Below are 20,760 nucleotides of genomic sequence, written 5' to 3'. Positions count from 1 at the left end.
TAGTTTTTGAGTTACATTTATTTTATCAAAAAAATGTAAATTTGGCATAATTTCCTTACTTTCCAACCGATTTTCATAAAATTTAACTCATAAGAAAGCGCTTTTAATTCCTATAACTATAAGCATCCTAATTTCACTCTATACATGTCTGAAATAACCGCATATTTATCGCACGTATATAACATTAAAATAAAGCATTATACAAAAAAAATTCACTATGCAACTATCGACACACGTTAACCTCGGTGCAACTTACCGAGGTCAAACGATAATAATTGCAATATAGTATTCATTTGCAATTTCTCTCTTCTCTCTAGTGCTTTCCCAAAGCATTCGCCAAATATTAGACCAATGCGACTATATTCAACCAGCAACGTAATACTACGATTCCCTCTGAACGTAGTGGAGATTTTCCTTCACCCTGAAGAAGCCATTCTGCAGAAATACGTCAATGTCGGCTATTACCATCTTGGGCTACGCTACTGTAAAATTTAAACATTGTAGTTTAATTAATACAATTTTTCCAGGGCTCTAAAGTCAACCAAATATGAACACTTTCCTGTCAAAAGTGGCTGTGGAAAAACATTCATATTTGACCACTGACTAAAGTTATTTCGGGGCTGTTTACTTTATAGTATTAGGAGAACATTGGGCTACGTTAGTGTAAAATTTGAGCATTGTAGTTTAATTAACAGAATTTTTACAGGTTGTTAAAGTGAACCAAATTTAAACACTTTCATGTCAAAAATGGCTGTGGAAAAAAATTCATATTTGGCCACTGACTAAAGATATTTTGGGTCTGTTTGCTTTATAGTATTAGGAGAACATTGGGCTACGTTAGTGTAAAATTTGAATGTTGTAGTTTAATTAACACAATTTTTCCAGGGCTCTAAATTGAACCAAATATGAACACTTTCCTGTCAAAAATTGCCGTGGAAAAACATTCATATTTGGCCACTGACTAAAGATATTTTGGGTATGTTTGCTTTATAGTATTAAGAGAACATTGGGCTACGTCAGTGTAGAATTTGAATATTGTAGTTTAATTAACAGAATTTTTACAGGTCCTTAAAGTGCGTGGCAAGTCCTAAAAGTCGCACTTAGCGGGAGCGTCGGTTTTCCCTTCCATACTCAACGGCTGCCAAACTAAGAATGAGGTTAGAGAGGGCGCAAGGGCGGTGGGGGAAGTAAGAACCGCGCTGCTGTTTCGCAACTCATCTCTCTCCTTCTCATAGAGGTCTAATGGACAGAACCGAGAAACGTTTGTCGGATATTCAAGTGAGGAACATCGCCATATAGGGCTTTAAACAGTTAACATTTGTGACCTTAGGACTTCGTTCCAGACGTTTCAGCCATTATTTACGCCATCTTCAGAGATACCAGCTTATCTGATAACCGAATAAACCGCGGGAAAAGTGGTTTAAATCGATCGGCGCGAACGTGCGGATTTTGAACAGTTCGAGTCGATACGGTTGAGAATGTGTGTCGCATCATCTCACGAAACGATCACATGTAGAAGGCAAACAAACAGAACAAAGTGATATTGTCATATAAATTATTACGATACAGCGGGTGTTTGTGGCTATTTTTAGGCGGAACGATGTTTTAAGGTAATTTTTTTTTTATAAATAAAGTCATTGTTACAAGTGGGGTTTTTTATAATTATAAGGCTATCGATGGGTGCTTCATGGATTTTCCAGTCTTTATTTATTTATTTAGTTTGATTCAATCATATGTAAAACTTGAAATATGTTTTTTAATGATGAGTGAAGTTTTCTTAACGGTTTGGTGAAACTTTGAGTGAATTCGAGCCATTTTTGCCGAAGTTATGAAGGTTTTTGTACTAAAGGTCTCAAAAAATTGAAAAATGATTGCCACCATGTTTGACAGCCTGTAAAAAGATTTTTGGTGAAACCTTTGACCTGCAAAATATTTTATTAATAAAATGTAAAGTTTTCCCAATGTTTTGGTGAAACTTTGAGTGAATTCGAGCCATTTTTGCCAAAGTTATGTAGGTTTTTGTGCTGAAGGTCCAAAAAAATATGAATAATGGTTGCCATCATCTTTTATAGCCTGTAGAAAATTCTTAAGTGAAACTTCTACATTAAAATAACTTTTTTAATAAAAAGTAAAGTTTTCCTAATGCTTTGGTGAAACTCTGAGTAAATTCGAACCATTTTTGCAAAAGTTATGAACGTTTTTGTACTGAAGGGCTAAAAAAATGGAAAAAATGGCTGCCATCATCTTTGACAGCCTGTATTAAGCTCTTTATTTATACATGTGAATTAAAATATATTTTTTAATAAAATTTAAAGTTTTCTTAATGGTTTTGTGCAACTTTGAGTAAATTCGAACTATTTTTGCCGAAATAATGGGCATTTATGTACTGAAGGTCTAAAAAAATTGAAAAATTATTGCCATCATCTTTGACAGCCTGTATAAAGCTCTTCACTTATACCTTTAAATTAAAATATATTTTTTAATAAAACGTAAAGTTTTCCCAATGGTTTGGTGAAACTTTCAGTGAATTCGAGCCATTTTTGCCGAAGCTATGAGGGCTTTTGTACTGAAGGTCCAAAACAACGAATAAAAAAAATGAATAATGGTTACCATCATCTTTAATATTCCGTAGAAAATTTTTGAGTAAAACTTTTACATTGAAATAATTTTTTTAATAAAAAGTAAAGTTTTCCCAACGTTCTGGTGAAACTTTGAGTGAATTCGAGCCATTTTTGCCGAAGTTACGAAGGTTTTTGTGCTGAAGGTCCAAAAAAACATAAATAATAGTTGCCATCATCTTTGATAGCCTGTAAAAAGTTTTTTGGTTAAACCTTTAACCTGCAAAAATTTTTTTAATAAAATGTAAAATTTTTCCAACATTTTGGTGAAACTTTCAGTCAGTTCGAACCATTTTTGCAAAAGTTATGAACGTTTTTGTACTGAAGGTCTAAAAAAATTGAAAAAATGGCTGCCATCATGTTTGACAGCCTGTAAAAAGTTTGTTGGTTGAACCTTCAACCTGCAAAATATTTTTTAATAAAATGTAAAGTTTTCCTAATGGTTTTGTGAAACTTTGAGTAAATTCGAACTATTTTTGCAAAAGTTATGAACGTTTTTGTACTGAAGGTCTAAAAAAATTGAAAAAATGGCTGCCATCATGTTTGACAGCCTGTAAAAAGTTTTTCGATTAAACCTTTAACCTGCAAAATATTTTTTAATAAAATGTAAAGTTTTTCCAACGTTTTGGTGAAACTTTGAGTGAATTCGAGCCATTTTTGCCGAAGTTACGAAGGTTTTTGTGCTGAAGGTCCAAAAAAACATGAATAATGGTTGCCATCATCTTTTAGAGCCTGTGGAAAATTCTTGAGTAAAACTTCTACATTAAAATAATTTTTTTAATAAAAAGTAAAGTTTTCCTAATGCTTTGGTGAAACTTTCAGTCAGTTCGAACCGTTTTTGCAAAAGTTATGAACGTTTTTGTACTAAAGGTCCAAAAAAAATTGAAAAAATGGCTGCCATCATCTTTGACAGCCTGTATAAAGCTCTTTATATATACATTTGAATTAAAATATATTTTTTAATAAAATTTAAAGTTTTTTTAATGGTTTGGTGAAACTTTGAGTAAATTCGAACTATTTTTGCCGAAATAATGGACATTTATGTACTGAAGGTCTACAAAAATGGAAAAATTATTGCCATCATCTTTGACAGCTTGTATAAAGCTCTTCACTTATACCTTTAAATTAAAATATATTTTTTAATAAAACGTAAAGTTTTCCCAATGGTTTGGTGAAACTTTCAGTGAATTCGAGCAATTTTTGCCGAAGCTATGAGGGCTTTTGTACTGAAGGTCCAAAAAAACGAATAAAAAAATTAATATTGGTTACCATCATCTTTGATATCCCGTAGAAAATTCTTGAGTAAAACTTTTACATTGAAATAATTTTTTTAATAAAAAGTAAAGTTTTCTTAATGGTTTGGTGAAACTTTGAGTGAATTCGATCCATTTTTGCCGAAGTTACGAAGGTTTTTGTGCTGAAGGTCCAAAAAAACATAAATAATAGTTGCCATCATCTTTGATAGCCTGTAAAAAGTTTTTTGGTTAAACCTTTAACCTGCAAAATTTTTTTTAATAAAATGTAAAATTTTTCCAACATTTTGGTGAAACTTTCAGTCAGTTCGAACCATTTTTGCAAAAGTTATGAACGTTTTTGTACTGAAGGTCTAAAAAAATTGAAAAAATGGCTGCCATCATGTTTGACAGCCTGTAAAAAGTTTGTTGGTTAAACCTTCAACCTGCAAAATATTTTTTAATAAAATGTAAAGTTTTTCTAATGGTTTCGTGAAACTTTGAGTAAATTCGAACCATTTTTGCAAAAGTTATGAACGTTTTTGTGCTGAAGGTCTAAAAAAATTGAAAAATGGTTGCCATCATGTTTGACAGCCTGTGAAAAGTTTTTTTTTAAACCTTTAACCTGCAAAATATTTTTTTAATAAAATGTAAAGTTTTCCCAACGTTTTGGTGAAACTCTGAGTAAATTCGAACTATTTTTGCCGAAATAATGGACATTTATGTACTGAGGCTCAAAAAAAATGGAATAATAGTTGCCATCATCTTTTATAGCCTGTAGAAAATTTTTGAGTAAAACTTCTACATTAAAATATACTTTTTAATTAAAAGTAAAGTTCTCCTAATAGTTTGGTGAAACTTTGAATAAATTCTAACTATTATTGCCAAAGTTATGAACGTTTTTGCATTAAAGGTTCATAATATCGGAAAAACGGTTGCCATCATCTTTGACAGCCTAGAATAAGTTCTTTAGGTAAAATTTTAAATCAAAATAATTTTTTTAATAAAAACTAAGGTTTTCTTAATGGTTTGGTGAAACTTTAAGTAAATTTTGACTATTTTTGCGAAAGTTATGAACGTTTTTGTGCTGAAGGTCCAAAAATAAAGAAAAACGGTTGTCGTCGTCTTTGACAGCCTGTAAAAAATTTTTTAATTAAACTATCAACTTGAAATAAATTTTAGAATAAAAAGTGACTTCCTCTTAACGGTTTGATGACACTTTAAGTGAATTTGAACAATTTTTAAGGAAGTTATGAACATTTCTGTACTAAAGGTCCAAAAAAATGGAAAAAACGGTTGCCATCATCTTTGACAGCCCATAAAAAGTTTGTTAGTTAAGCTATCAACTTAAAATAATTTTTTAAATGAAAAGTGAAGTTTTCTTAATATTCCGGTGAAACTTTGGGTAAATTCGAGCGATTTTTTCCGAAGTTATAAACACTTTTGTACCGAAGGTCCAAGTCTGGCGTATCTACACCTTATCGCAGTACAGCCCTAATTACGTGACTACAAATACATTCATATCCCATATCGCTTTATGCAAAAAACTGAATTATTTTAAGGCTTTGCCGGGTGCCAAATTCAATGACGGAATGTCAACATGCCTGGGGGTCATATTTCTCGACACAATATTTCTCATAATAACTAAATATCTAAATAATTGTATTTAAGGACGATTACCCGCTGATAAGTTATCTTTATTAAGCATTACTATATAGTGTCTATCTCTCCTTATCTCTCGTGAGTCAATTAAGTAAACCCGGCTGCCTAACATGATAATAATTGTATTTTTAATGATTTTTATTTGTTAATAGAACACCATGAAGATCAACAAGAAATTGCTGCCAATAAAGACCCACTACTTCTTTTTTATGGCAGGTAAGTCCCCCATCAAACTAAAGTGGCATTAGTATAGTCGTTTATAGTCCAGGTATCGATGCTTTCAATGATAATTTATTTTCTGTGATCTTAAGCCGCAATAGTCCAGGCGCATATGATCGATTTTCAAATTAATTTATCCTTTACGTCAGTTAAAGACAACCGACAAAGAAAAAGACAGACAGAAGCAGCGAAGTGTCAGTAAGCAAAGGAATGAACCAAAGTAGAAAGTGTTTGATAAAGACGAGGAAGAAGATACAAGAGAGTCTAGAAGAAGACGCAGACACTTGAATCATACCTAAATATTAATTTTTTGGAGATCATTTGGTCCTTCGAGCCAGATCAAGGTAAAATTTCGACCTTTGGTCCTTCGAACCGGACGTAATCCCTAGTAATGTTTGTATTTTAATTACTATTGCAAGGATAATGTCTGAAACGACTTGACTTGACGGTTGGAGAGCAGAATTGAGAAAATTGCCGATGAAACGTTTTATATCTTAGTTTAAAGGTGGAACATCGGGCTAGCGAATGCTGAAAACCGTTTTAAAATATCTCAAAAACTTTCGAACTTATGAGGCAAAATGTCTGTTTCTATCAGTTAAGAGACATTAAATAGAGATGTGTCTCCTTGACTTCGGATAACTTCAAGAATTCTTAACCTACAAAAATGCTTGATATCTTAAAATAAAAGTTAAATATTGGGCTAGTGAATGCTGAAAACCATTTTAAAATATCTCAAATACTTTCAGACTTATGAGGCAAAATATCTGCTCCTATCAGTTAACCGACATTAGATGGAGGTGTGTCTCGATGACTTAGGATAACTTCAAGAATTCTTAACCTACAAAAACGTTTTATATCTTAAAATAAAAGTTGAACATCGAGCTAGCGATTGCTAAAAACCATTTTCTAATATCGTAAAAACTTTCGAACTTATGAGGCAAAATGTCTGCTCCTATCACTTATGAGACATTAGATGGAGGTGTGTCTCGATGACTTAGGATAACTTCAAGAATATTTAACCTACAAAGATGTTTTATATGTTAAATTAAAGGTAGGACATTGGGCTAGCCAATGCTGAAAACCATTTTAAAATATCTTAAAGAGTTTCGGACTTATGAGGCAAGATGTTTGCTCCTATCAGTTAAGAGACATTAAATAGAAGTGTGTCTCGATGACTTCGGATAACTTCAAGAATTCTTAACCTATAAAGACGTTTTGTATGTTATATTAAAGGTAGAGCATTGGGGTAGCGAATGCTGAAAAACATTTTGAAATATCTCAAATACTTTCAGACTTATGAGGCAAAATGTTTGTTTTTATCAGTTAAGAGATATTGGATAGAGGTGTGTCTCCTTGACTTCGGATAACTTCAAGAATTCTTAACCTACAAAAACGTTTTGTACCTTAAAATAAAAGTTGAACATTGGGCTAGCGAATGCTGAAAACCATTTTAAAATATCTTAAAAACTTTTGGACTTATGAGGCAAAATGTCTGCTTCTATCAGTTAAGAGACATTAGATGGAGGTGTGTCTCGATGACTTAGGATAACTTTAAGAATATTTAACCTACAAAGATGTTTTATATGTTAAATTAAAAGTAGAACATTGGGCTAGCGAATGCTGAAAACCATTTTAAAATATCTTAAAAACTTTTGGACTTATGAGGCAAAATGTCTGCTTCTATCAGTTAGGAGACATTAGATAGAGGTGTGTCTCGATGACTTAGGATAACTCTGAGAATTTTTAACCTATAAAGACGTTTTGTATGTTGAATTAAAGGTAGAGTATTGGGCTAGCGAATGCTGAAAACAATTTTAAAATATCTTAAAGAGTTTTGGACTTATGAAGCAAAATGTCTGCTCCTATCAGTTAAGAGACATTGGATAGAAGTGTGTCTCCTTGACTTCGGATAACTTCAAGAATTCTTAACCTACAAAAACGTTTTATATCTTAAAATAAAAGTTAAACATTGGGCTAGCGAATGCTGAAAACCATTTTAAAATATCTCAAAAACTTTTGGACTTATGAGGCAAAATGTCTGTTTTTATCAGTTAAGAGACATTAGATAGAGGTGTGTCTGGATGACTTCGGATAACTTCAAGAATTCTTAACCTACAAAAACGTTTTAGACCTGAAAATAAAAGCTGAACATTGGGCTAGCGAATGCTGAAAACCATTTTAAAATATCTTTAAAACTTTCGAACGTATGAGGCAAAATATCTTTTTCTATCAGTTAAGAGACATTGGATAGAAGTGTGTCTCGATGTCTTAGGATAACTCCGAGAACTCTTAATCTATAAAGACGTTTTGTATGTTGAATTAAAGGTAGAGCTTTGGGCTAGCAAATGCCGAAAACCATTTTTAAATATCTTAAAAACTTTCGGACTTATGAGGCAAAATGTCTGTTTCTATCAGTTAAGAGACATTAGATAGGGGTGTGTCTCGATGACTTCGGATAACTTCAAGAATTTTCAACCTACAAAAATGTTTTATATGTTATATTAAAGGTAAAATATTAGGCTAGCGAATGCTGGAAACCATTTTAAAATATCTTAAAAACTTTCGGACTTATGAGGCAAAATGTCTGCTCCTATCACTTATGAGACATTAGATGGAGGTGTGTCTCGATGACTTAGGATAACTTCAAGAATATTTAACTTACAAAAATGTTTTATATGTTAAATTAAAGGTAGAACATTGGGCTAGCCAATGCTGAAACCCGTTTTAAAATATCTGAAAAACTTTCGGACTTATGAGGAAAAATGTTTGCTTCTATCAGTTAAGAGACATTAAATAGAAGTGTGTCTCGATGACTTCGGATAACTTCAAGAGTTTTTAACCTACAAAGATGTTTTATATGTTTAATTAAAGGCAGAACATTGAGCTAGCGAATGCTGAAAACCATTTTGAAATATCTTAAAAACTTTTGGACTTATAAGGAAAAATGTCTGCTTCTATCAGTTAAGAGACATTAGATAGAGGTGTGTCTCGATGACTTCGGATAACTCCGAGAATTCTTAACCTACAAAGACGTTTTATACCTTAAATTAAAGGTGAAACATTGGTCCAGCGAACGCTAAAAACCATTTTAAAATATCTCAAAAACTTTCAAATATATGAGGCATAATGTCACTCACTATTTGCCAAAACTCTTTAACTTACTGGGAATGTTTGTATGAATTGACCTGGATAATGCTCTAAGTGAGCAAATAACGCCTTAAACGCACACCTAATTAAAGTAGGGCATGATGAAAGAAAGATAGAATATAGCAAAAGAAGGTCTCAACAACTACCTTCAACCTAAAGAAGAAAGAGATAGTTATATTAACATGGTGCATAGGCACAATTAAAGGCTATTTGGGAAACAAAGATAGGCGAGTAAATATCTGTAACAAATAGAAGAAATAAAAGAACTGCAGCTAACAAAATGGAAAGAGAAGAAGGTTACGGTTTTCTAGTCAGACACATGTTTCGTCTTGCTGGCTTCTTCAGGTCAAACCAAGAAATCAAAGACACCAATCGGAAGTTCACATAAAGTCTTGATGGATTTGTAGAGCTTCTCCCAGAGTTATCAGAGATCAAAGAGCTTGGACTATCTCTTAAATATAGAGTAGGTATTTTATTTTACTCATTAATTTTTTATTTTAGCCATGGGTCCCATACTGCCGCAACTGTCGGTCTACGGCAAGGAAATGGGCATATCCACCGTGGTAATGGGCATGGTAACTGGGATACTGCCTTTCGCCTTCCTTGTTGCCAAACCCCTGTTCGGACTACTAGTGGACATCTACAGGGATTTCAGGAAAGCGATTTTTATGATGCTCATCTTCACCATGACCCTGTCCTTCGCTCTGATCGCCCTCGTTCCAATGTCCAAGGACACCAATCGCCTTGTCGTCCAAGGACCTGTGCAGGATTACTTCTTGGATACATGTAAATCAATAGTCAGTAGAATCTAGTAGAGTATAGCAATAATTCGTTTGGTATCGTACATTTTGTTTATTGATTATTTCGATTTAAATGTCGCGCCTTTTAATCGCCCTCTAGCGGCTAGTGGCGACCTTTCAACGTGTCTCGCTAGATGTCGTGAGGTGTGCACGTCGCTCGTTCCATCCTTGTCTCACCTTTGTGGCGAACGAGATGATTCCAGTTGAATCTGTCAGAGTATAGCAATCACTTTGTTTAATTAATTTCAATTTAAATCTCGCGCCTTTTATTGGCCCTCTAGCGGCTAGTTCCAAGCTTCCAAATATCTCGCTGGATGTCGCCAGGTGTGTCCTCTCCATCCCTGTCTCACCTTCGTGGGTCTGACGAGATGATTCTAGAAGAGAAGTGTGAGAGAAGAGTTGAAGGTGTGTATCATCGGCAAACAAAGTGAATTTTCTAGATTTCCAGGTCATTTTTACACAGAAGTGCAAAGAAACATATGCTGTAAGAGTACATTCATGGTAACGCCACTGCTTTCTTGATACTGAAGCTTTCGAGGCATGGTTGACACGGTCAGAGGCTTACGTGAAGTCACAAAAAATTGCTACGGAAGATTTACCTCTGGTAAAGCTTAGTGGGAGTAAGATTACAGGTATTCCTAGGAATTAAACTGAATTTGAAGAAAGAGAATTCACTGTGGAAGATAAAGATGTGTGTCTAAAATTCAATGGATCATGGAGGAATTCCAGGCTTCAACCAGCAAATGTAGCACTGCTTACCACAACAGTTCTCTCTCATCTTTGTTGGTGCAGAAAAGGAAGACCGAGCATTCAACTGAGGGACACTACTATGATCCTCTGATATCGAAAACCCAATGATTCTAGATTCAAACCCAAGTGGCTCAACATTTTTCCAGATAACTTTGTCCAGAATAAAGATAAAGCAGTCAAATAAAAACGTTCTAATAGCCAGTCTAAGTAGCTATAAAAAACTATTATAAGACTTTTTTGTAAGTATTATAGCTACCAAATTATTTATACTTGAAATTTGGTTAAAATCAGATGGAGTCCAAACCGAGTGGCTCAACATTTTTTCAGATAACTTTGTCCAGGATAAAGATAAAGCAGTCAAATAAAAACTTTCTGATAGCCAGTCTAAGTAGCTATAAGAAACTATTATAGGACTTTTCTGTAGGTATTATAGTTACCAAATTATTTATACTTGAAATTTGGTTAATGTCAGGTGAAGTCCAAACCGAGTGGCTCAACATTTTTCCAGATAACTTTGTCCAGGATAAAGATAAAGCAGTCAAATAAAAACTTTCTGATAGCCAGTCTAAGTAGCTATAAAAAACTATTATAAGACTTTTTTATAGGTATTATAGTTACCAAATTATTTATACTTGAAATTTGGTTAAAGTCAGGTGGAGTCCAAACCGAGTGGCTCAGCATTTTTCCAGATAACTTTGTCCAGGATAAAGATAAAGCAATCAAATAAAAACTTCCTGATAGCCAGTCTAAGTAGCTATAAAAAACTATTATAAGACTTTTTTGTAAGTATTATAGCTACCAAATTATTTATACTTGAAATTTGGTTAAAGTCAGGTGAAGTCCAAACCGTGTGGCTCAACATTTTTTCAGATAACTTTGTCCAGGATAAAGATAAAGCCGTCAAATAAAAACTTTCTGATAGCCAGTCTAAGTAGCTATAGAAAACTATTATAGGACTTTTCTGTAGGTACTATAGTTACCAAATTATTTATACTTGAAATTTGGTTAAAGTCAGATGGAGACCAAACCGAATGGCTCAACATTTTTCCAGATAACTTTGTCCAGGATAAAGATAAAGCAGTCAGATAAAAACTTTCTGACAGCCAGTCTAAGCAGCTATAAAAAACTATTATAGGACTTTTCTGTATTTATTATATTTATCAAATTATTTACATTCAAAATTTATTATTACATAAATGAAGACACCTTTAATAAATTAAATTTCCAGATATAAAAATGGACCTGAAAGAACGTTTTGTACATTTGTAAGTAAAATAATTAATAGAATTAAAAATTACTACTAGTACTTGTACATCAGATCCACAATTCAATTTTATCACTCCACATATTATTTATTGGTCTCGATATCTTATGATAACTCCTGGAATTTTCATCTTAGAAAAACGCTTTGTAGCTTAATTTGATGGCGAAAGATTTGTCCAGCAAATGCTGAAGACTATTTTAAATTATCTCAAGAACTTTCGGACTTATAAAGCAAAATGTCTGCCCATGTCATTTAAGAGACATTAGGGTCCATGGAGGTGGACCTCAATGACCTAGGATAAGTCCAAAAATTCTCAACTTAGAAAGACGTTTTGTAGCTTAATTTGATAGCGAAAGATTGGACCAGCGAATACTGAAAACTATTTTAAATTATCTCAAGAACTTTCGGACTTATGAGGCAAAATGTCTGCCCATGTCATTTAAGAGACATTAGGCTCCATGGAGATGGGCCTGGATGACCTAGGATTAGTCCAAAACTTCTTAACTTAGAAAGACGTTTTGTAGCTTAGATTGAAGGTGAAAGATTGATCCAGCGAATACTGAAAACTATTTTAAATTATCTCAAGAACTTTTGGACTTATGAGGCAAAATGTCTGCCCATGTCATTTAAGAGACATTAGGATCTATGGAGGTGGGCCTCGATGACCTAGGATAAGTCCAAAAATTCTCAACTTAGAAAGACGTTTTGTAGCTTAGATTTGAGATAAATGATTGGTCCAGCGAATGCTGAAGACTATTTTAAATTATCTCAAGAACTTTCGGACTTATAAGGCAAAATGTCTGCCCATGTCATTTAAGAGACATTAGGGTCCATGGAGGTGGGCCTGGATGACCTAGGATAAGTCCAAAAATTCTCAACTTAGAAAGACGTTTTGTAGCTTAATTTGATGGCGAAAGATTGGACCAGCGAATACTGAAGACTATTTTAAATTATCTCAAGAAATTTCGGACTTATGTGGCAAAATGTCTGCCCATGTCATTTAAGAGACATTAGGCTCCATGGAGGTGGGCCTCGATGACCTAGGATAAGTCCAAAAATTCTCAACTTAGAAAGACGTTTTGTAGCTTAATTTGATGGCGAAAGATTATACCAGCGAATACTGAAGACTATTTTAAAATCTCTTAAAAACTTTTGGATTTATAAGACAAAATGTCTGCCCATGTCATTTAAGAGACATTAGGGTCTATGGAGGTAGGCCTCGATGACCTAGGATAAGTCCAAAAATTCTCAACTTAGAAAGACGTTTTGTAGTTTAGATTTGAGGTGAAAGATTGGTCCAGCGAATGCTGAAGACTATTTTAAATTATCTCAAGAACTTTCGGACTTATAAGGCAAAATGTCTGCCCATGTCATTTAAGAGACATTAGGCTCCATGGAGGTGGGCCTGGATGACCTAGGATTAGTCCAAAAATTCTCAACTTAGAAAGACGTTTTGTAGCTTAGATTTGAGGTGAAAGATTGGTCCAGCGAATGTTGAAGACTATTTTAAAATCTCTTAAGAACTTTCGGAGCTACGAGGCAAAATGTCAGCGCGTGTCATGGTCGAATGGGCTTATCGCTCTAATCAGCTGAGACATGGAATCAACTGCCAGTATTAATAAAATTACTGTCTCAATTGCTTGGAATTATTAAATCGATCGTGAATCAACTGCCTGGAATTAGAAAATAAATTATTCCAGGCAGTTGAGCCAGAATTTTTATAGTGACGATCTTAGTGGATGAGGGAAGAGTGAATTAAACGTGCGACTTCAACCTCACATGTTATAAACAGCATGGACAAGGACTTAAAAAAGAACCTGTCACTGGTTAAATGTCTCCCGATAGATGGCGTCTTCTTCCACTTGACTCCTATCTTGATTTAATGGTTTTATGGGGTTGTAAATGTATAAACTTGGCGTTTGACCCTGATTGGTCTTTATTAATCTACATGTCTCTTGTACCGATTTTAGGATTTCAACGTGACCAAGTGCAAAAACAGCGCCAGATCGGTGATTTGTACCTCAGAATGCTTCCACCACCCCGACGACTTCTTAATAACCGTCTGCGATGTTGATGGACTATTGAACACCACGGATGACTCAATCTTGAAGCTCTGCTCTCCAGACGACGAGACTTACCCGTTCTTGGTTGGAAACCGAAGTTGTCCAGTGAAATGCATGGAAAACCTGGATGCTGATAGTGCTCTATATCACTCCATAGCGTTCTGGAGCTTCTTGATCCTCATGTCCGTTGGCACCATTGCTTTTAATGTTGCCAACTCGATTTCTGATGCCATATGCTTCGACGTTATTGGTGAGGAGTTTTGTTTATTAATACCAACTGTATCTTAACTCATTTAATACCATTAGGTGAGGAGTACGACTATGGAAAACAAAGAGTATGGGGCACCATTGGGTTTGGAGTGACCGCCCTTATATCCGGATATATTGTGGATATATTTTCCGACCAGTCAATTTCTTATGTTCCAGCCATAGCTGTCATGGTGGTGTTTTCTGTTATAGATTTGCTGTGCTGCTTTAAATTGAAAGTAAGTTATTGATGGAATTAGGACATCAGATATTTAAATTGGTCCTTTTTAGTTGCCTATTATCGAAGCTCCTAAGAACTTATTCAAGGATATCGGAAGGTTACTCAATAACAGGCATGTTATAACGTTTATAGGTTATGCCGTCCTGGTGGGAGTACTGGACGGTTTTATAATCTACTTCCTGTTTTGGTACGTCGAAGATCTGGCATTGAGTACTGACGTGAAGAATATTAAATTAATTGAAGGACTGATTGTTGCAGCTGAGACTTTGGGTGGAGAAGTGATTTTTTTTTCTATATCAGGTAAGGTCACATCAGACGTTTGATATTTTCTATCCCTGTTCCTTGCATTGTTTACTGATCATCCTTAAACTGAAAACTTACTTCTTACTACATTTCAAATTCGCCTACTTCTTGAGGTGAGTTTTGCCACTTTTCATATAAAAGTCTAACTTTGCTTGAGCATATCTTAAAAACTAATGTGAATTTTCTTAAAAAAGTTTCGGTACAAAAAAGTCCATTTCTGACCAAACAATTTGATATGCGAACGATTTATGTACCTCAAATATTTTTTGAGTTACAGGGCATTTTGTCTGACAAGGTTCCAGATATATCAAATTTGAAGTTTTTACATGATTTTTATGCATTAACCGACATTTTTGGTCATAACTTGGGAACTACTTAATATATTCTCATAATTTTTTTATATGCTGATAACGGGATTCTTTTGGATGGATTTGATGGTAAAAACGTCATTTTGGATTAAAAATTAAGGAAGGTATGGCTATTTTGGTTGGCGTAGTTTTTTTTACTACTTTTCTTACCAAATTATAACTTTGATTCAGAATATCATACAAAATAATGGATATATTCTTAAAAGAGTTTTACTTCAAGAAAGGCCATTTCTTACCAAACAATTTCATATAAAAACGATTCTGGTACCTCAAAAACTTTTTGAGTTAGAGGGAATTTTGTCCACTAAGGTCCTAGAGCCACCAAATTTGAAGTTTTTAGAACCACATTGCAATTACAAGTTTTTATTTATTACTTGACATTTTTGGTCATAACTTGGGAACTATTTAAGATATTCTCATAATTTTTCCACATTCTGATAACGGGATTCTTAAGGATGGATTTGATGGTAGAAACGTTATTCTGTGTTAAAAATTAAGGAAGGTATGGCTATTTTGGTTGGCGTAGTTTTTTTTACTACTTTTCTTAACAAATTATAACTTTGATTCAGAATATCATACAAAATAATGGATATATTCTTAAAAGAGTTTTACTTCAAGAAAGGCCATCTCTTATCAAACAATTTCATATAAAAACGATTCTGGTACCTCAAAAACTTTTTGAGTTAGAGGGAATTTTGTCCACTAAGGTCCTAGAGCCACCAAATTTGAAGTTTTTAGAACCACATTGCAATTACAAGTTTTTATTTATTACTTGACATTTTTGGTCATAACTTGGGAACGATTTAAGATATTCTCATAATTTTTCCACATTCTCATAACGGGATTCTTAAGGATGGATTTGATGGTAGAAACGTTATTCTGTGTTAAAAATTAAGGAATGTATGGCTGTTTTGGTTGGAGTAGTTTTTTTTGCTACTTTTCTTAACAAGTTATAATTTTGATCTAAAATATCTTACGAAATAATGAATATATTTTTAAAAGGGTTTTATGTCAAGAAAGGCTATTTCTTACCAAACAATTTCATATAAAAACGATTCTGGTACCTCAAAAACTTTTTGAGTTAGAGGGAATTTTGTCCACTAAGGTCCTAGAGTCACCAAATTTGAAGTTTTTAGAACCATATTGCAATTACAAGTTTTTATTTATTACCCGACATTTTTGGTCATAACTTGGGAACTAATTAGGATATTTTCATAATTTTTTTACATCTTTATAACGGGATTCCTGAGGATGGATTTAAGGGTAAAAACGTCATTCTGGGTTAAAAATTGTGATAGTTACAGCTGTTTTAGTTGGGGTGTTTTTTTTTTTGCTACTTTTCTTGAGAATATCTTAGGGTTCGACTGCCTGGAATTGTAAAATAATTTTAATTGCAACTAAATAATTATTCCGAGCATATGAAAATACCTGAAGTATCAAGAAAATCGATCTACCAACCAGTTCAACTGCCTGGAATTAAAAATAAAAAAAATTAGTCCAGGCAGTACGATTTTTTTTGCCATCATTTCGTATTCGTATCACACCGTCTTCAGGGTTTGAAAGAGAAAACAAGGCTTTACTCAGGACCAATTAATTAGCAATCCAAGTGTTAATTAATTAATTAATTAATTTATGAAGCAATCGATTATTCCAGGCAGTTGAGGTTTAATTTTAATTAAAGTGTTTTATTGATTTTTTTTAATCTACAGTTCAACTGCCTGAAATGGCAAAGTAATTCTAACCTAAATGTGGATTTTGAATAAATGTCAATATGAGTTTTGTTGTCTTAACATAAATTTTGATATATATTTAAAAAGTTTAAAATAAAACAAAAAGAGGATTAGTCCTACAAAGTACTACACATAAATATAAATAAAACATACAATTTGAATCAAAGTATTTATTTAAGCAGTAAAAGGGTGAATTAACATTGATCCTTTGTTAATTAATTAATTAATTATTCCAGGCGTCATTTTCAGGACGATATTGAAATTACACGAATTTTATTTATTACCCGATATTTTTGGTCATAACTAGGGAACTACTTAAGATATTCTCATTATTTTTTTACATCCTTATGATGGGACTCTTGAGGATGGATTTTAAGGTAGAAACGTCATTTTGGGTTAAAAATTGAGGTAGGTATAGCTGTTTTTGTTGGACTAGTTTTTTTTGCTACTTTTCTCAACAAATTATAACTTTGATTCAGAATATCTTACGAAATAATAAATATATTTTGAAAACGGTTTTACTTCAAGAAAGCGGATTTGCGGACATACGTTTATATAGCAAACTGTCATTATTTTTCCACGCAGAATCACCCTCTGAAGTTTGTCGCATTTATTCACTAACACCCTGTATAAAGAAATAATGAAAAAGCTGCTCTATAAAACACTATTAAAAAATTAACAAATTATAATTAATTAATTAATATTCCGTAAACTGAAAAAGTGAATTATTTAATAAAATTAATTTTTTCCCTCCCTTTTTTCTCAATTCTTATGTGCAAAAAACTTGTTTTTTATCAACACCACCCTTGCCCCCCCACCCACCCCACATCTCTATCCAGTAAGAAATTCTTCTGCAAAAAATTTACTGTTTTTCAAACTAATATGCATGAATAAGAGACAATTTCGTCGATAATATCCAATCTAATAACACTCTTTGTTAATTTAAATTTGACATCATTTTATATATAAATATTTAGTACAAAAACAGTTCAATTGGATGGTATATTATAGACGAAATCAATTTATTATTCATGCACATAATCTTGAAAAACAGTGCTTTTGCAGCAGAATTTCTTACTGGATAGAGATGTGGGGTGGGTGGGAGGGCTAGGGTAATGTTGTTGAAAAACAAGTTTTTTGCACAAATAATTGAGAAAAAAGGAAGGGGAAAAATTAAATTTATTGAATAAATAAAAACTTGTAATTGCAATGTGGGTCTAAAAACTTCTAATTTGGTGACTCTAGGAGCTTGATGACAGTGATTTTGCAAAGAAGAAATCCTTTTGCAAAATCACTGTTTTTTAAATGAATATGCATGAATAAGAGATGCATTCGTCGATAATATTTAATTTAATAACACTCTTTGTTTATTTAAATTTTATATATATTATATAAAAATATTTAGTACAAAAATAGTGTTATTGCATGGTATATTATGGACAAAATCAATGTATTGTTCATTCATACAATTTTGAAAAACAGTGATTTTGCAGAAGAATTTCTTACTGGATGGAGATGTGGGGTGGGTGGGGGGGCAAGGGTAGTAGTGATGAAAAACAAGTTTTTTGCACAAAATAATTAAGAAAAAAAATTAGACCAGTAGCAGAGCAATAAACAAATCATTAATTTTTAAGAAAAACTTTAATACCCCGTATCTCGGAAAACGAAGCATTTGCAGACAAACTTTTATACGTATGACATACGTCTAAAAAATAAACAAACACTAATTAATATTCCGTAAGCTGAAAAAGTGTATTATTTAATAAATTTAATTTTTATTCTCTCTTTTTTCTCAATTATTTTGTGCAAAAAACTTGTTTTTCATCACTACTACCCTTGCCCCCCCACCCACCCCACATCTCTATACAGTAAGAAATTCTTCTGCAAAAAAATTTCTGATTTCGAAATTAATATGCATGAATAAGAGACAATTTCGTCGAAAATATCCAATCTAATAACACTCTTTGTTTATTTAAATTTGACATAATTTTATGTATACTATATAAAAATATTTAGTACGAAAATAGTGTTATTGCATGGTATATTATGAATGAAATGAATTTATTTTTCATGCATGCATTTTTGAGAAACAGTGATTTTACAGAATAATTTTTTACTAGTAAACTGTGCAGGGTGGGTGGGGGGGGGCAAGGGTAGTGTTATTGAAAAGGGTTTTTTTTTTGCAGAAAATAATTGCCTTAGAGAAAAATATTAATAATTACACCATTCAAGTAAATTAATTTGATAAAAAGTATATAAAGAAATGAAGAAAAAGCTGCTCTATAAAACACTATTAAAAAATAAACAAATTATAATTAATATTCCATAAGCTGAAGAAGTCAATTATTTAATAAATTTAATTTTTATCCTCTCCTTTTTCTCAATTATTTTGTGCAAAAAACTTGTTTTTTAAAAACACCACCCTTGCCCCCCCACCCACCCCACATCTTTATCCAGTAAGAAAATCTTCTGCAAAATCACTGTTTTTCAAAATTGTATGCATGAACAATATATTGATTTCCTCCATAATATTCCATGCAATAACACGGTTTTTGTACTAAATATTTATATATAATATATATAAAATTATATTTGATAACACTCTTTGTTTATTTAAATTTTATATATATTATATAAAAATATTTAGTACAAAAATAGTGTTATTGCATGGTATATTATGGACGAAATCAATGTATTGTTCATTCATACAATTTTGAAAAACAGTGATTTTGCAGAAGAATTTCTTACTGAATAGAGATGTGGGGTGGGTGGGGGGGCAAGGATGGTGTTTTTAAAAAACAAGTTTTTTGCACAAAATAATTGAGAAAAAAGACAGGGAAAAAATTAAATTTATTAAATAATTCACTTCTTCAGCTTATGGAATATTAATTATAATTTGTTTATTTTTTAATAGTGTTTTATAGAGCAGCTTTTTCTTCATTTCTTTATATACTTTTTATCAAATTAATTTACTTGAATGGTGTAATTATTAATTTTTTCCTCTAAGGCAATTATTTTCTGCAAAAAAAACGTTTTTCAATAACACTACCCTTAGCCCCCCACCCACCCCACACAGTTTACTAGTAAGAAATTATTCTGTAAAATCACTGTTTCTCAAAAATGTATGCATAAAAAATAAATTCATTTCATTCATAATATACCATGCAATAACACTATTTTCGTACTAAATATTTATATATAATATATATAAAATTATTTTTTTCAATTAAACTTCACTGGTTCCACTGGTGGTAAACACTCGCACCGATCAATAGCAAGTGATCCATCAACCAAGACAGAGCCTTTTAATCAAACTGTTTCCTTCAAGGTAAAATTCTACAGAGATTCGGCCACGTCCACTGCTTCAGCATCTGTTTCATCAACTACGGTCTACGGCTCGGACTCATCTCCCTGGCCCCAAGTCCATGGTGGATCCTACCGATCGAGTTTGTCTTTCAAGGTCCAACATACGCTTTAACTTACACCACAGTCGTAGCATATGCCAACGAACTCGCACCACCTGGAGCCACTGCTACGATGCAAGGCATAGCAGCTGGAATGGACGATGGTGTCGGTATGTATCGTTGTTCCACAACTCTCTATTGCATTAAATTTCTTTAAAAAGGCAAGTTCTGAGTTCTCTTTGGCACCTCTAGTACCTCGCAGATGGTGTGATGACACTCGTAGAGCTTGAGGACCATCTAATCGATTCTATTCAGGTCTTGGACTCAGTGGAAAATCCAGTGGCCTCCTGCCTCACTTTTGTAGCCTCTAAAGCCTTATCCAAGGCTTTGAAATGCTTCATATTAACGCTGAACCTTCTCCTGTTGTAGGTTATGCCTTTGGAAGCATCCTGGGTGGGATCTTATACAAATACATCGGAGGTAAATACGCTTTTCAGGCGTTCAGCTGCTTGGCAATCCTCTGCAGTGTAACTCACCTGATTCTGCACAAGACCTGCCTGAAGAGATACGAGGCGCCAGTTTCGCTCGATTGGAAGGACGAGGTCGAATACAAAAGTCCGAAGGAGGCAGTCGAGACCACCGAGAGATAACGTTACGTTTTTGTTAACGTTTATTTTTTTTTATAATATATTATTGTGCTAGTTATAAGTTTG

General features: G+C 33.1%; 1 protein-coding gene across 1 annotated transcript; it reads left to right on the top strand.

Moving 5' to 3' along the window:
- The first annotated feature begins 1,101 nt into the window (after positions 1-1,101).
- Positions 1,102-20,755, top strand: LOC126747980 (major facilitator superfamily domain-containing protein 6). The gene is made up of 9 exons (XM_050456967.1): positions 1,102-1,278; positions 1,344-1,610; positions 5,665-5,728; positions 9,380-9,675; positions 13,663-14,005; positions 14,062-14,240; positions 14,293-14,542; positions 19,972-20,217; positions 20,477-20,755. The coding sequence occupies exons 3-9, from the start codon at positions 5,671-5,673 to the stop codon at positions 20,695-20,697; spliced, it is 1,593 nt and encodes a 530-aa protein (XP_050312924.1). The 5' UTR covers positions 1,102-1,278; positions 1,344-1,610; positions 5,665-5,670; the 3' UTR covers positions 20,698-20,755.
- Positions 20,756-20,760: the final 5 nt, after the last annotated feature.

This window comes from Anthonomus grandis, chromosome 20 (assembly GCF_022605725.1).
Source record: "Anthonomus grandis grandis chromosome 20, icAntGran1.3, whole genome shotgun sequence".
Lineage (NCBI taxonomy): Eukaryota > Metazoa > Arthropoda > Insecta > Coleoptera > Curculionidae > Anthonomus > Anthonomus grandis.
The sequence above is the reverse complement of the archived record's forward strand: the minus strand, read 5'-3'. Positions and strand labels throughout refer to the sequence as shown.